Raw genomic sequence first — 18,055 nt, 5'->3', positions numbered from 1 at the left:
TACATTGTTTGTTTTTGGAAAATTCTGAATAAGCAAAGGTGCATTAACAATAATATGAATTTAATTAAATGTTTTTTACCAAACCAGTACTGTTACAGGTGACTTGACAGTTACATATGGCAGTTGCAATGTTTAACCTTTCACCTGTGACAAATGACCATGCAAAAATGATCACAAATAGCTTAATATATTCATATAAAGCATAGTTGTTAAATTAATAGCAATTTCAATTAATTTTCAAAAAACCTTTAGATAAAACAAAATGCTTGCAAAATAAAATACAGAGTGACAGTAATGACAATAAATGTAATTTAATATGACCGGCTTTGCACAGGCCGAGACAGTCACTTGGCAGGCCTCAGAAGGAACATGCACAAAAGATTTGCATAGTACAGTACAAATAAAAACATAATCTCTGTATGTACAGAATTTACAACTCTGTTAATAAAACTGAAGCATGTAGCGTAAGTTGTGTTTTAGTCTGTCAGGGTTCAAGATAGAAAATTTACAAAATCATGTACAAAAGTCTTTTTTTTTTAAACTTGTTTTATGCCTTTTCTTCATTATATTAATATTTTCTCAATATTGCTCAGGGCAAAGTATCTTGGTACACCTTTTTACTCAAAGGAAACTCATCTATACATCATGCTGTGATCCCTCAGGACACTTCCTGATAGGGTGACACCGAGGCCTTCCTTGCCCGATTAAACTGGATCTTGTCGTACACGGTCTGGGGCTGGTGACAAAAGGAGGTTAAACAAAAAAACATCAATGTTAATGTCATGTCAGTCAAAGTTAATGTAAAACTCATTTTAATACCAAAACGCAACACCTAATGATGCAGGTGCAAAAAAAGTAATGGTTAAGTGTGAGATAATTATATTAAGTCATAATGACTTCAACATGAAGTGATGATACATGAATCTCAAGTGCTATATTGTAGGCAGCTGGAGCTTCTTGAAGACAAAGGCTTGATGGCTTGCTCAATCTTTACGGTCCTCCATATGCACTGGCTTCTCTGCTGCTTTCATCGTATCAAGGAACCAGCATGACAAACAGCCAAATGTGTTTTTTTCTGCGTGGCAGGCTGCATGACTCCAACCTCACTTCTCAGTCTATCCTTACAAACCAAATCAAATTCCCTTCTTAAAGGGATAGTGCACCCAAAAATGAAAATTCAGCCATTATCTACTCACCCATATGCCGAGGGAGGTTCAGGTGAAGTTTTAGAGTCCTCACAACATTTGCAGAGATCCCAGGGGAGAGGGGGTAGCAGCACAACTCCACCTAATGGAGGCTTACAGTGCCCCAGATTCACACGTCCAAAAACACATAACTGAAACTACAAAATATCTCCATACTGCTCGTCCGTAGTGATCCAAGTGTCCTGAAGCCCCGACATGGAAAAACATCATTTGAACTCTGTTTTTAGCAGTCAGAGCTACAGGCTACAATGAGGCTAAAAACAGAGTTCAAATAACATTTTTATGTCGGGGCTTCAGGACACTTGGATCACTACGGACGAGCAGTATGGAGATATTTTATGGTTTCAATTATGGTTTTGGACGTTTGAATCTGGGGTGCCATAAGCCTCCGTTAGCTGGAGTTGTGTTGCTACAGCCTCTCCCCTGGGATCTCCGCAAGGGATGTGAGGACTCTAAAACTTCACCTGAGCCTCCATCAGCATATGGGTGAGTAGAAAATGGCTGAATTTTCATTTTTGGGTGCACTATCCCTTTAAACAGTTTCCTTATCCTTTGTTCCTCTAGGCCACACCCCCTAGCAGCTGGGTAGTATGGCACACCTAACTAGTGTTGACTTGTGGATGGTGACAAGGTAAGGCAGGAGTCAGAGGGACACAATGGCCGAGAAGGTCAACACTAATATTAAACCCTCTAATAATAGTATCCATACATTTCTACCGTCACTTTGTGGAGTGTCACAGTATGTCATAACAAGTCATATGATGGGCACAATATAGTATGTCATCAAAAATGTAATAGTATAGTATGGCATACAAATGTCATCAAAAATGTAATAGTATAATATGGCATAGAAATAAATTAATATAGTATTATTATAAAGGAAATATGGAAATATAATTTAGAAGTCATTGCATAGTATGCTATCAAAACGTCATAAAAAGTCATAGTTTAATATGTTGTAAAAAAAGATATTAAAAAAGTCACAGTATGTCAGAGACAATATCATAAAGAGCTCATACAATAGAATTTCATAAAAATGTTTTAGTGTGGCTTGTCTGACCATAGTGTCATATGTCATAAAAAATTATCATACAAAATGTCCTAGTATAGTATGAGCACTTCTAGAACTGAACAAGCCTCTTGGATGGAGGTGAAACGTCCTCAAGAAAGTCAAGCAAGTCCGGTTGCTTACGATATAGCACTTAAGATTATCATGACCTGGATGACTGAGAATCTTCACCAGCATGATGCACTGTATCATCATGACTCATGAATTGGTCAATACATCATAAATTAAGAAATGCTAATTCACACTTCATACATTCATTCATGAGGACCAAAAGGTTTTTTCATATTTACAATTCTTATAATATTTGTTTGTTGCTGCTGCAGAAGAAGTGGAGTGTAGCACCGTTGACTATGTTGCACTAAAAACCCAAATCATCTAACAGGTGCCATTAACAACGTAAAGGAAAATGGGCTGAAATGAAGAAAATAGCCATTTATTTCTATGACAACAGGTGCTGCAATGCGTTCGTATCCCAGGTCGTCAAATACGGGCACTTGCTCCCACCCCTCAAGTATGATAAAACCAGAAGGCACCCTTTTGCGTCTCTTTACGACGCAGCCTTTAATGTATTTATGTGACACACGTCCTAGGTGAAACTTGCTGTCAAATGGTTTCGGATAAGTTTAGTCCAAAAAAAAAAAGTTTTAGAATAAGTTTGCATTTTAAAACTTAAAACTGTAGTACGGTTTTCTCCGGGTACTCCGGCTTCCTCCCACAGTCCAAAGACATGCAGGTTAATTGGTGACTCTAAATTGTCCGTAGGTGTGAATGTGAGTGTGAATGGTTGTCTGTCTCTATGTGTCAGCCCTGTGATAGTCTGGTGACCTGTCCAGGGTGTACCCTGCCTCTCACCCAGTGGCAGCTGGGATAGGCTCCAACCCCACCTGCGACCCTCAATAGGATAAGCAGTTGAAAATGGATGGATGGATGGATAAGTTTGTAACATGTTGTAAACACTTGAGTGACGCAAGTACGTGACAGATGGGCGGAGATTGTGTCACGAGGCGAAAGTGCTAGTTTTATTGTGTTTCATTGTTTCTGTTTTTATATGTTGCTGTGTTTTATCTTGCGTGTTTTTATCGTGCTTGGTTTTGCTGTTTTTATTTACATGCTTTCATTGTATAGTCACATGGTTGCTGTGATTAAAGTAAGTTTTAGTCCCCCTGTGGTCCCACTTTATTCATGCCAAATAACCTGCACCAGGGAGAAAAGTCTTTTGGAGCCACCCAACCAGGCAAGTCTGTGTTGGATAACAGCCAATGAGGTGGCGGAGAGGGGGGCTCCAGCCACGAAGGTGTATTGGATCGGGGAGGACAGGTAGAGGGAATAGCCGGCAAGCAAACACGGTCACAGCACTATGATGCTTTTTAGCTGCTTTTCAGGCAGAGTTGAGAGCTCTGCCCGATGACGTGAGTATCCCAGTGACCAGTCACTGCCGGCTGTCTTTATTACAGGCTGCCTGTAGACGCGTGGACTTCTGTCGTGGAGGAGTAACTCCGCACCTGAATCACTTGGCGAGGGGTGTGAAAAAGCAGGACTCCTATGTAACAGGAATCCAGCTAATTTGGTTGCATATCAGTTAAAGTATGAAGTGACTGTAAATTAACATTCTTTAACTGATGATCTATGAAGTGTGAACTAATCACATAAAGTTATAGTTATAATTAACCATCAAAGACACTCTGACACCCCCATTAGGAGGTTGGTTGTCACATGCCAGCCAGTCCCCTGTAGCCGGTGCGGAGCCACATAGCCTAGCCTTAGCCTCTGCTAACTGTCCTCCGGTAACTCCCGTTCAGCCGGGAGGTTGGGTTACGGTTCGCCAGAAGCACAGCTCCAAGCCGAAGCCCACGGCTCACCACCAGCCTGTTCACGTTTCCAACCGCTTTTCCCCACTCAGCGACACACCCGCTGAGGATAAAACTCTGGTTATTGGCAGCTCTATTCTGAGAAACGTGAAGTTAGCAACACCAGCGGCCATAGTCAAATGTATTCCTGGGGCCAGAGCGGGCGACATTGAATCTAATTTAAAACTGCTGGCTAAAGCTAAACGTAGATTCAGTAAGATTGTTATTCACGTCGGCGTCAATGACACCCGGTTACGCCAATCGGAGGTCACTAAAATTAATATTGCTTCGGTGTGTGATTACGCAAAAACGATGTCGGACTCCGTAGTTTTCTCTGGACCCCTCCCAAATCTGACCAGTGATGACATGTTTAGCCGCATGTCATCATTTAACCGCTGGCTGTCCAGGTGGTGTCCAGCAAGCGATGTGGGTTTTGTTAATAATTGGCAAACTTTCTGGGAAAACCTGGTCTTATTAGGAGAGATGGCATTCATCCCACTTTGGATGGAGCTGCTCTCATTTCTAGGAACCTGGCAAACTTTATTAGTAATTTAAATCCCTGACAACCCAGAGTTGAGATCAGGACTCAGAGTCGCAGTCCTAAGCGCTTCTCTGAGCTTCTAGTTCAGTTACCCAGCCATAGTTTTAATAGTTTTATACAAGCGGTGTCTGTCCCCGACCGCCTAAATTATCTAAATCTAAAATTAAACAAAGAGGAGTTGTGCATAACAACCTCATAAAAATTAAAACCTCTTCTGTGACAGAAAGACAAAACAGGAGAATTAAATGCGGACTGTTAAATATCAGGTCTCTATCGTCTAAAGCAGTGTTAGTAAGCGAATTAACATCAGATAATCATATTGATTTACTCAGTCTCACTGAAACCTGGCTGTGTCAAGATGAATATGTTAGTCTAAATGAGTCCACTCCTCCCAGTCATAATAATACCCACATTCCTCGAGGCAGCGGCCGAGAGGGAGTTGCAGCCATTTTTAACTCTAGTCTGTTAATCAGTCCTAAACCTAAACTAGATTATAATTCATTTGAAAGCCTCGTTCTTAGTCTTTTACATCCGACCTGGAAAACCTCGCAGCCACTTTTATTTGTTATAGTGTACCGTGCTCCTGGCCCGTATTCTGAATTTTTATCTGAATTCTCAGAGTTTTTATCCAGTTTAGTTCTTAAATCAGATAAAGTTATTATTGTAGGCGATTTTAACATTCATGTCGGAGTTGATAATGACTCCCTGGCTACGCGTTTATCTCATTATTAGACTCCATTGGCTTCAGTCAGGGTGTACATGAACCTACTCATTGTTTTAACCATACCCTTGATCTAGTTCTGGCGTATGGAATTGAAATTGATAACCTAAAAGTCTTTCCACAGAATCCTCGCTATCGGATCATTATCTGATTACTTTTGATTTCTTTTTACTCGATTACACGCCACTCAGCAACAGTTACTATACTAGATGTTTATCAGATAGTGCTGTCAAAAACTTAAGGAAAAGATTACTTCGTCGTTAAATTCAATACCAATACCTTCAGTAACAGAGGTTTCCGTGCCGACTTTAACCTCTCCCGAATTGATCATTTTGTTGATAGCACCGTAGGCTCGCTCGAACAACGCTCGACTCTGTAGCTCCTCTTAAAAGAAGTTAAAAGCAAAGAAAGTTCGCTCCTTGGTATAACTCTCAAACCCGTAAGTTAAAACAAATATCGCGAAAATTTGAAAGGAATTGGCGATTAACCAAACTGGAAGAATCTCGTTTAATCTGGACAGACAGTCTCAAAACTTATAAGAGGGGCCTCCGCAATGCCAGAGCAAACTATTACTCAGCTCTAATAGAAGACAATAAGAACAACCCCAGGTTTCTTTTCAGCACTGTAGCCAGGCTGACTGAGAGTCAGAGCTCTATTGAGCCTTGTATTCCCTTAGCCCTTAGCAGTAATGATTTTATGAGCTTTTTTAATGACAAAATTCTAACTATTAGAGGCAAAATTCATGACCTCCTGCCCTCAGATAGTACCTATCTAACCTCAAACACAGCTGTAAAATCTAATATATATTTAGATTGCTTCTCCCCAATTTCTCTTCAAGAATTGACTGCAGTGATTTCTTCATCCAAATCATCAACGTGTCTCTTAGACCCCATCCCAACTAGGCTACTTAAGGAGGTCTTACCTATAGTTAACACTCATATATTAGATATGATCAATATATCCTTATTAACAGGCTATGTACCACAGTCTTTTAAGGTAGCTGTAATTAAACCTCTACTAAAAAGCCCACCCTGGATCCAGAGGTGTTAGCCAACTATAGACCAATATCTAATCTTCCCTTTATGTCAAAGATCCTTGAGAAAGTAGTCGCAGACCAGCTGTGTGATTTTCTCCAGGATAATAATTTATTTGAGGAATTTCAGTCAGGATTTAGAGTGCATCATAGCACTGAGACAGCTCTAGTTAAAATTACAAATGACCTTCTGATTGCTTCAGACAAAGGACTCGTCTCTGTACTTGTTTTATTAGATCTTAGTGCGGCGTTTGACACAATTGACCATCAAATTCTGCTGCAGAGACTGGATCACTTAATTGGCTTAAAAGGTTCAGCACTAAGCTGGTTTAAATCTTATTTATCTGATCGTTTTCAATTTGTTGGCGTTCGCAATGAACCATCCTTACGTATTAAAGTTTGTTTTGGAGTTCCATGGTTCTGTGCTCGGACCAATCCTGTTTACTCTATATATGCTTCCGTTAGGTAACATCATTAGAAATCACTCTATAAATTTCCATTGTTATGCGGATGATACTCAGTTGTATTTATCAATGAAGCCAGAAGAAAGCAATCAATTAACTAAACTCCATAATTGCCTTAAAGACATAAAAACTTGGATGAGCACCAATTTCCTGATGTTAAATTCAGACAAAACTGAAGTTATTGTTCTTGGCCCCAAACAACTCAGAGACTCTTTATCTGATGACATAGTTTCTCTAGATGGCATTGCTCTGGCCCCTGCCACTACCGTAAGAAACCTCGGAGTAACATTTGATCAAGATTTGTCTTTTAATTCTCATTTAAAGCAAACCTCACGGACTGCATTTTTTCATCTGCGTAATATTGCGAAAATTAGGCCTATCCTGACCCGAAAAGATGCAGAAAAATTGGTCCACGCTTTTGTTACCTCAAGGCTGGATTATTGTAACTCTCTATTATCAGGTAGCTCTAGTAAGTCCTTAAAAACTCTCCAGCTAATTCAGAATGCAGCAGCACGTGTACTAACAGGAACTAAGAAACGCGATCATATCTCTCCTGTTTTAGCTTCTCTGCACTGGCTCCCTCTAAAATCCAGAATTGAATTTAAAATCCTACTGTTAACTTATAAAGCTCTAAATGGTCAAGCTCCATCATATCTTAGAGAGCTCATAGTGCCATATTATCCCACCAGAACACTGCGCTCTGAGAACGCAGGGTTACTCGTGGTCCCTAAAGTCTCCAAAAGTAGATCAGGAGCCAGAGCCTTTAGCTATCAGGCTCCTCTCCTGTGGAATCATCTTCCTGTTACGGTCCGGGAGGCAGACACCGTCTCCACATTTAAGACTAGACTTAAGACTTTCCTCTTTGATAAAGCTTATAGTTAGGGCTGGCTCAGGCTTGTCCTGTACCAGCCCTTAGTTAAACTGACTTAGGCCTAGTCTGCCGGAGGACCCCTCTGTAATACACCGGGCCCCTTCTCTCCTTCTCTCTCTCTCTCTCTCGTATCCTATTACTGCATCTAGCTAACCCGGCCATTCTGGATGTCACTAACTCGGCTTCTTCTCCGGAGCCTTTGTGCTCCACTGTCTCTCAGATTAACTCATATCACAGCGGTGCCTGGACAGCGTGACGTGTGTGGTTGTGCTGCTGCCGTGGTCCCGCCAGATGCCTCCTGCTGCTGCTGCCATCATTAGTCATTAGTCATACTTCTTCTGTTATTATACACATATGATTATTGTCACACATGTATACTGCCAGGTATTAATACATACTTTCGACATATTGTAGTAACCAGAACTATAACTATAATATTATTACTTCCATTAATGTTGTTGTAAGATACTGTCATTACCTGCATATCTCTCTCTCGCTCTCTCTCTCTCTCTCCCTCTCTCTCTCTCCCTGTGTCATATGGATTACTGTTAATTTATCATGTTGATCTGTTCTGTACGACATCTATTGCACGTCTGTCCGTCCTGGAAGAGGGATCCCTCCTCAGTTGCTCTTCCTGAGGTTTCTACCGTTTTTTTTCCCCCGTTAAAGGGTTTTTTTTGGGGAGTTTTTCCTTATCCGCTGTGAGGGTCTTAAGGACAGAGGGATGTCGTATGCTGTAAAGCCCTGTGAGGCAAATTGTGATTTGTGATATTGGGCTTTATAAATAAAATTGATTGATTGATTGATTGATGCTTTAGTGTACTGTAATGTCAAATTCAATCTCATCTGCAAGAAAGTCAGAGATAAAAGTTTTGCTCTTACCCCACTTGTGACTGTTTCGCCTCTGTTATCGATGGTTTCATACAGCGTGCATGGCTTCATGGTAGTGCCCTGAGAGTTTACATGTGCATGCATCACAGAGAGAGGAAACAAGAGAAGTTGGAAAAACATGCATTTCATCTTCTAAAACAAGCACTGAATTCCTCTTTCAAGTGGATGCAAATGATATGTGCAAAGTAAAGTGTGCACAGGAAATACATGAGCATACTCACATCCTCAGTTGCAACATCAGTGATATCAGCGTAGACGGTGAGGTCATTTGAGTCAATAGCTGGTGGTTTTTAATGAAGAAACAAAGCAAAAACAAAATGGTGAACATCTTTCAACTTAAGAAACTACGACCATTTTAAAGTTAAAAAGGCACACAGCTATTCAGTGTAGCATTTCTTACCTGCTTGGCTTCGTTTGCGGTGACAAACACACACAGCTACTCCAACTATTATGATTAGCACCATACAACCTCCTCCTGCCACCGCACTCGGAAGAATGATAAATTTCCATTCTGCAAATGATAATATTACCACTGTTACTATGATTTAGTAACAGTATAGTTATAACAGTTGTGCAAGGGCACAAGATATTAAGACCCTGTAAATTAGGAATAAAACTGGAAGTGCAAAAATGATCTTTGGTGAAATACAGAATATTTACTTTTCAGTTATCTCATTTAACAGCTGGACAAGCTCCACATGAAGAGATGTCTTAACAAGATTTGTCGCTGTTGATAATCCAAATGCAAAAAAAAATACTCATTTAAAATAAACTAAAATGAATCAAACAGGGTTACACCCAAAATTTTGAGTTTCAGAATTTTCGTTTGTCATAGACTGACAACCCATATTTTAATTATTGCTGTCCTCAGTGTGCAGGCTCTAATACAGTGATACTCAAGTTGTGGCCTGTGGGCCAAATCTGGCCCGCAATAGGCTGCAGGGTGGCCAGCCGACCATTTTGTAATTCACACTGAAAATAAATTGATTCACACTGGGAATTGGTGCCAGAGTGCATTGAAACTTCCTAAGAAATAGAGAGTCACGGGAGGATCCGGGGGGCCCTGCAACTGCATTTTCCTTGTTTATTCATTTTATCTGATAAATATTATTAATGTTTGTTTGTTTGTTAACGGACCCCCAGCCTCTTGTCGTTTTGCAAAAGTGGCCCCCAGGCTAAGCACGTTGAGCATCACAATATATGATGCGCGAGGAAGTACCTCCAGTGTCAGTGTTGGATATTCAGGGACGGCGTGTCAATTCACTCATTACATGCATTGTGTTTTTTCAAAATAAACATACATTTTCACAGGATATGTACAGTTAACGCTTGTCAAATGTGTACAGTCTCTTTTCAAATTAAACTCTGAACGCAGGTAGAAATTTTATAGCTTTACTCTCTTAAGTTTATTTTAATTTAATTTTTAATTTTATATACTTTATTAATCCCTGAGGGGAAATTCAATTTTTCGCTCTGTTGTCAATTACACACAGGTCCGAACAAAAATCACCAGACTTAAAATAAATAAACAAGTTTCATATGACATACATCCCTAGTGTATCATGCTACACACACTTGCACAATAACTTACGAAAATAACTCGGTTGACATGTGGTTTCACATGGAACATGAACAGCAGTCTCCTGGGTGAAAGTCCTGAGTTAGTCTGACCAATCCACCTCCAGTCCTACAAGCCCTATGTGGATTTTTTTTTTTCGCTTTTTATACTGTGACAGTTACTCGGAGTGTCAAAAAATGCTGCTGCCCAGTGCGTCTCTCATAAAGCTACTAAAGGGGCGCCATGGTGTGTCGGTATCTGATGCCCAGGGCCACTGACCAAGCACTGGTATTTGACGAGCTGGAAGTGAGTGTTGGTCATAACTCCACATTTCAATATCAGTGAAGTTTCTCTTTATATTCATTGTCTTCTGTGTCGATCAGCAGTGATGTGGTGGTTCACTTCTACACTGTGATCTGTAGCCTATAGTTCGGCTTTAGCTTCTAAATATGTTTGTCTTTTTAGCTATTTGGATGTCATGAGGAATCAGTTCAACATCCTGGATATATCCTTCCAACACAGACTGTAGACCTCTCTGTCTGCTTCTTTGAGAAATTTCCTTTTTTTCATTTTTCAAAAAAAAAAAAAAAGATAATGTCTTTTCAGGGAGTGCAGTTAGTTACAGTGTGGGCTCCATACTAGCTCTGACAGCTTGATGGACCATTGTAAAGGGGCGGGGCTTAGCCAAGGGTCAATTGAAATATATTTAATTGTGAGTAAGTGAAGACACCTTTATTTGAAATTATTACTAGTCAAAACTACCTTGGCGATATGGTAAATTCTGGTTTTGACGACTGAATGGAAACACCTGGAACTAACTTGTGAGATATTCAAAATTTGATTGAGAGCTTCACACAATGTAATGGCAACCTCAGTCATAATACACAGAACATAATCAGAGATACTTAGAGTTATTGCATTTATATATATATCATAGCTAGTTTAATGTTTCGACCATTCAACCATTGTCCTTCTCACTGTTCAGACAGCAATAGCAGTCAGATAGTAATTGCAGAAATTGTCACTGGCCACATTGCATTAATGGATATCTGTAACATAATTACACTCCCAAGACACTAATAACACTAATAACTATATTCACCTCACTGCATATACCTGGTTTAGACGACTCAGCTGTATTGTTACTGCAACTCTCGGTTTTGGATGCTGACATCTCACTGACAATGTTGGAAATAGTGCAGGTGAATTTGGTTTCTCCGTCCTGAGGTCGCATGCTGTATTCCAGGCTGGAGCCAGTTATAGTTTGGTTCCCCACCGTCCAGTTGTAGGTGACATTGCTTTCAGTGGGTGCACTGCACTTCAGCAAAGCCGTACAGGATTCATTTGAGGGGTGCCAGGTGGAATTGAAAAAGACGACGGGCTCTTTAGTAATGGGCTCTAATGAGAGAGTTGGAGAAGAGACAGAAAGAGGGACAGTTAAATGTAGACATTGCAGCTTCAGATCTGACTGAATTTGGTAAATCCATTATGCGTGTACGAAAACCACCAATAAAGTCACGTATAGCAGAACTAGGCCCACAGAATAGATCATTTACATCAGTTAAGAGGTCCTGCACAAACTCTATTCCAAACCAAAGATCCGAAACCTGTGTGTTCCTGTGTGAATCTGTCTATCAGCAGCTAATCTCAAATACTACTGGACCTAATCAGCCTTTTATGTGCATATTTATAACTGCATGCTCAAGGACTTCTTGTGGTTGTGGTGATTCATGATTGTTAAAGAATCTGTTTCATGAGCTGTTTTATACTTTCACTGACTGCTGACTGCTCACTCCTCTTGACTAGCTCGTAAGAGCCGCAAGTTTTCTTGAAATCAGCTCAGATAAAAACAACAAGCCTTAGTTCCTGTCTGTTGCAGGCCTCACTTCCATGGAAATGTTTGGTCTCATTTTGAACCAGAAGACTCAAAAAAACAGTCTGCACATCCAAAAACGATAAATACTAGGTGCTGGACAGAAGAACAAATACAAAAACACAAAGACAGTTCTTTTGGACATTTTAATCGTGTGGTGATACAATTAAAATTTCCAAAAAGGGCAGCTTCTGGTGTGTGGACCTGTTTTTGTATTTTTGTATTTCTCATTTGAACCAGAGCATCTGCAGGTTAATCCATACCCAACATGTTATGATCACTAAAGACAGACATGATAGGAGATGAATAAATCCACATTTTTGTTATTTCCTCCGCCATCTTGACTGTGAGGGAGCCGGGAGGGACAATTCCACCTGACGCAGCTCTCCTTGATCCAGCTGTTAAAATGGGCAACAGCTGCTGTTGTGTCCTCTGCGCGGCATCATACCACAAGTGTTTTGCTGGTTCAATTTTGTAGACTTGCAGATTTTGTCGATTTGGACATTTTTCCTTGATATTTGTGCTTCTGCCATTAGTAAGCAGGCTATGTAGCTAAATGTTTTCTTTACTGGTCTGTTTTAATTGTGATTATTGTTGTTACTTCCTATGTTGTTGTGCTGTAGCCTACAGATAAAGTTAATACCATTCAAAGTCCAGTTATGCCATTGCTCCCTCAAATATAGATGAAGCACGCAACTGCTGGAGTTAAAATAACTCTCTATAGTGGCCCCGATCAGCTGTGCGGCTGTTGATATATATCATGATGAAGATAAACAGCTATGTATTACAATGAAACATTTCAGATTCATAGTTTGGGAATAAGACACAGAGCTCAGGATATTAAATTTGCTGCATCCCATTATATCCATATAAACTGGCATAGTTAGCTTTAGTACAACACACCACCAGCATTTAAATAGTCTAGAGATCACAGGAAACACAGCAAAAATATAAAAGGCATCTATTGAATTAATGATGAATTATCATCTATAAACAATTATTTGGTTACTTGGTCGTTTACCATGAACTTTCAGAGTGATGGTGACTGTTCCCCTCTGTTTGCCAGTCACCGCAGAGACAAAATGGTAATCACCAGAATCTTGTCGAGTCAGTTCTCTCACTGTTAAACTGAAGGTTGAGGGGTTAAAGTCTAATCTGCCTTTGAACTGAAGGTTTTCATCAAGTTTTCCATCTTTTTGTGCAATTAATGACGATCCATATTTCCAGCGTGCCATTATGACCCCTTCAGTTGGTAAGCAGGATGACAACTCCACGGTGTCTCCAACTTTCTTCTGGATGACACGTTGACAACTGGAAGCCTCCACATCTGAAACACAAGAGCAAACAACACTTTCATATAACTCTCCATATAAAGTAGCACAGAAAAGCCAAGCATAGAATACCATAACACAAAATGGCATAAATTAATTCCACGGCATGACGACATCACCTGAATGACATCATAACATGACACGCCACGCCAGAAAACACAATGTCTTCTTACAGCTTTCGTTTGTTTCCTGTCAACAGTCATCACTGGTTTCCTATAAACATGACCGTGACCTTTCCCTGACCTCAACAAGTATTTTTAGTTTACTGAATAAACCACAATTTTAGAGGTTAAGGTTGGAAAACACTCATATGAATCATGTTTCCTGTTGTCATATAGGTTATTGGAGCTGCACTGACGATGCCATGTTCTGTTGTTTAGAAAAAAAGAGTATTACTAAGATTCAATTTCCAGATAAAACGTCAGAGTCTCAGCAATAGTCACGTGGTGTCTGATTAGCCAACAACACGACTGCCATTTTAACATTTTACCACAACAATAGCGTGCAGAGCTGGCCTGGTTACCGTGGCATCATTTCCAAAGAAACTACAGTGGAACCACAGACTCTGACCTCAGTGATGTTCATCATTTTCGGTCAGTGTTGCTGCTATTAATGGAGGATAGTCAGGAAATTGCAGTGTTGGGGAAGCTACTTTTAGAGCATAAGTTGCCAGGTACTTTACACTGGAGGAAGCTGAACTACAGCAAAACTGGGACAGTATAGTTTGGATATAACTAAAGCGACTTTGCTTTGGTTTTGTATACACTGTCCATCAGTCACACACCTTTCTTTTCAGCGAGTCGCCAGAAGAAAATGTTTACATTTCTGCAACCCACAAACATTCTTTATTTGCGTGTTTCATATACATCATATTGACTTTTCTAAAGTGACGGAGGGGATGATAGATGGCGAGGCGAGATGTCCACCAAGTGTAAGACCTCTGTAGACCACTGTTCAAGACCAACAAAACCAGTTGTGATTTTACGAGTCATTGCTGTGTTTCCATCATCTTTGTAGATCCCTGACGTGGGTGTTTTGTAGCGACCATTTGCTGTTTTTCCAGTGGCTTTTTAGGACACCAAATATGGGTGTGTTTTAATAACCTGTCACTATGTTACAGCGGGGATAGTGCCACAAGAAGCGATTACTTTCTAGCGAGACCGGGATAGTGGCACCGAAAGTGTTTGTTTTTTACCGAGACATTGTTACTTTTCAGGGGTTGTGCCCCCTCAACCAGGTATTTCAAGCCAAAACATGATCTTTTCCTCAGCATAACCAAGTTGGTTTTTCCGCCTAAACCTAACCACTCATTAACCACGGTGTTGTTAAAATGTAGAGTTCCAATATATCTGCTATATAACATGTAAATGTAATGTAACGAGGTTTACAGAAATGTACAATGCCAACATTTCTTCTGGCGACTGGGTTGGCCTTCCAGAAACTAGATTCTAGGTGGGGGTATCACACCAAGCAGAATTACTAAATTAGCCAGCTAACTTTTAAAATACCATGCAAAAACTTGTTCATTCATTCATTCATTCATTCATTCATTCATTCATTCATTCATTCATTCATTCATTTATTCATTCATTTATTTTTCCTATCTACTTATCTTGGGGGTTGCAGAGGGGCTGGAGCCTATCCCAGCTGACACTGGGCAAGAAGTGGTGTACACCCTGGACAGGTCACTCACATAGAGACAGACAACCATTCACACTCACATTCACACCTATGGGCAATTTAGTGTCACCAATTAACCTGCATGTCTTTGGAATTTGGGACGCAACCGGACTCCCAGGAACCCTCTTGCTGTGAGGCGACAATGCTAACCACTGCACCACCGTTATTTGTTAATAACCAACTGTGGTCAGAGGGGGTTCAATTAACCACTCTTGTTCTCTTTAGCATGGGGTCCCACAGGGCTCTGTCCTAGGTCCACTGTTTTCAATGTACCTGGCACCACTAGGTCAGATCATGCGCTCTTTCAGGACTGTTTTTCATTGCTTTCATTGGCTATCAACAAACTTTCTGCTACTTAACTCAGCCAAGACTGAGATGATAGCTATTGGACTGTCAAAATGTAGTCACCAGTTCGATCATTTCACCCTATCTCTTGATGACTGTGTCATTCATTGCAAGGACAAGGTAAAGAACCTTGGTCTACTTTTTGATCAGACCCTTTCATTTGACTTGCATGTAAAAGAGGTGACACGAGTGGCCTTCTTTCACCTCAGAAAAATTGCAAAGATCAGATCAGTCCTTTCAGTAAAAGATGCCGAGACTCTTGTTCATGCATTTGTGACATCCAGGTTGGATTATTGTAACATTCTTTTATCAGGGTTGCCCAGAAAGAGTTTTCGAGGTCTGCAGTTGGTTCAGAATGCGGCAGCTCGTATTTTAACTGGATCATCTAGGTATGATCATATTACTCCGGTGCTGGCCTCTCTTCACTGGCTCCCTGTTCAGGTTAGAGCGGACTTTAAGGTGCTGTTACTAACATATAAAGCTGTAAACGGTCTGGCACCTATATATTTAACAGAACTTGTGGATATTTATGTACCTACACGGTTTCTGCGCTCCGAGGGGAGCGGCCGTCTGCTTGTCCCTAAAGCCAAAAAGAAGACGGTCGGTGAACGTGCTTTTTCTTTCCGTGCACCGACTCTGTGGAATAGTCTTCCTCTTGACATCAATCAATCAATCAATTTTATTTATAAAGCCCAGTATCACAAATCACAATTTGCCTCACAGGGCTTTACAGCATACGACATCCCTCTGTCCTTAAGACCCTCACAGCGGATAAGGAAAAAGACAGGTCTGTTCGATTGAGGTTTTTAAAGCAAAGTTAAAGACCCACTTGTTTACTGTTGCGTTTGAGTGATGGGTGGTTTGCTCCTCCTGTACTTGTACTTGTTTTAATTCACCTGTACAGTACTTTGATTGAAAGCGCTTTATAAATAAATGTATTATTATTATTATTATTATTATTACTATTATTAAGAAGCATTGGTAAAGTAAAAATCTAAATGATTCCTTTCCTTTTATGATCAAAATGTGTTTGTAGTTTCAGTGAACTACACAACATTTTTGTTTACCACTTTAATCACTATGCAAATATAAATGTTGAACAACCAGCAAGCTATTAAGGAATGTAGTTAAACTACTACTAACATTACATGGTCACTAATCCCCAACACTGGAAATGAAAAGCTTACATGTCTGCGGTCACGTTATGTGTGAATCTAATAACAAGCTCACAAGTTGTTCCATCGCACCAGAAGCTACATTTCTCTTGCTATTAACTAAGTACTGATACAACACTGAAACACTGATGGATGTGTCTGTGAGCTGCAAATAAACAAGCAGTACTTTTTTTTTTTTTTTTTTTTTAAACACTTACATGCACTTGCCTACTTCTGCAAATATTCTGAGAGGATCCACACCTCCTTGTTCCTGTCTAAGCATTTCCCGTAAGACCGACTATGTTTATCAGAATATAGTGTATAATTATGTTATTAGTTGAAATAATATACCCAATCCTCTTAGTTTAAAGAGAGAAAAAAAACAGGAAAAGAAAAACAATCTTTCCCTGAATTGCATAATGATACAGTTTATAGCCGACCAAGCAGCAGAAAATTTGCTGACACAAAAAAAATGCAAAATATATCCTCAAATATAAAACCACAAGATACTATATTTTGTCTATTCATGTAATTATAAATAAAGAAGTGGGGAGCTCAAATTTTCAATACATGTTGAGCACCACGAGCATATTAGGACTTTTTTTTTTTTATCAGGAGAGAACAATTAGCTTAATGCTTTTTAAACAGTTTTTTAAACACACACAGTTGGTGCTTTGAATTCATTTCTTTAATTTGGACGGCTCAGCTCTTAAATCAGCATATTACTATGACAGTTTCTAGGCCTGCAGCTGCATTTGTCGTTGGTGCATCTTAGGCGTCTTGCATTTGCAAAAACACAAGACACAAAGACTGCAGGCATCTCCCAAGGAATACACGTCATTTCCCGATGTGCGAACATCCAGTAAATTCTGCAGTCTTGACCTACATGTGCTATTTTTAACCACATGACAAAGTGCATCAGGCAAAAAAAAATATATATTACTCATGACAAAAAAAATCCATAACAATACTTAAACTTAACAAGCAGAGGCGTACGTACCATAAAAGCAGACCCCGAGAAGTAGCACAAAAATGTATGTGAAGAGGCAGCTCAGGCAACCACCAACCATCTCTGTAGGGAGAGGAACAACTTCTGTTTCCTCTTCTGGTCTATCGTACTGTGTCATGACAGTACTGAAAAAAATAGAGGGTGGAGAGTGGGGGAGGTCTCTGTCAATGGAGAAGCAGAAGACATTAAAAGTAGGCACGTAAGACATGACAGACATGATCGTATAGTATTAAAAATGAAAGTTGAGTGAGAGAGCCAGCGGTCATGCATTATATTGCACCATATTACCATCACAATGTTTATTTCTATTAGGTGACAAAAGGCAAATATTCAAGATTGCTTTTCTTGACTATTTGCTGTAAACTCTAATAGACCTGACCCCACGTTAGATCCACTCACTAAAATGACTTAAATACCTCAAGCACAAAACAGTGCATCTACAGACTACTATACGCAGCTGTAT

At 40.0% G+C, this 18,055-nt stretch overlaps 1 protein-coding gene across 1 annotated transcript; it reads right to left on the bottom strand.

The window, feature by feature from the left end:
• Positions 1–43: 43 nt before the first annotated feature.
• On the bottom strand, positions 44–17,824 carry LOC125884208 (SLAM family member 8-like). Its single transcript, XM_049569056.1, has 7 exons — positions 17,584–17,824; positions 13,095–13,400; positions 11,317–11,598; positions 9,043–9,153; positions 8,864–8,922; positions 8,634–8,702; positions 44–736 (listed from the first exon to the last, which is right to left on the bottom strand). The coding sequence occupies exons 1-7, from the start codon at positions 17,807–17,809 to the stop codon at positions 659–661; spliced, it is 1,131 nt and encodes a 376-aa protein (XP_049425013.1). The 5' UTR covers positions 17,810–17,824; the 3' UTR covers positions 44–658.
• Between the last annotated feature and the right edge of the window lie 231 nt (positions 17,825–18,055).

The sequence above is a fragment of the Epinephelus fuscoguttatus genome, linkage group LG23 (assembly GCF_011397635.1).
Source record: "Epinephelus fuscoguttatus linkage group LG23, E.fuscoguttatus.final_Chr_v1".
Classification (NCBI taxonomy): domain Eukaryota; kingdom Metazoa; phylum Chordata; class Actinopteri; order Perciformes; family Serranidae; genus Epinephelus; species Epinephelus fuscoguttatus.
Note: the sequence above shows the minus strand (reverse complement) of the source record. Positions and strands in the feature narration are given on the sequence as shown.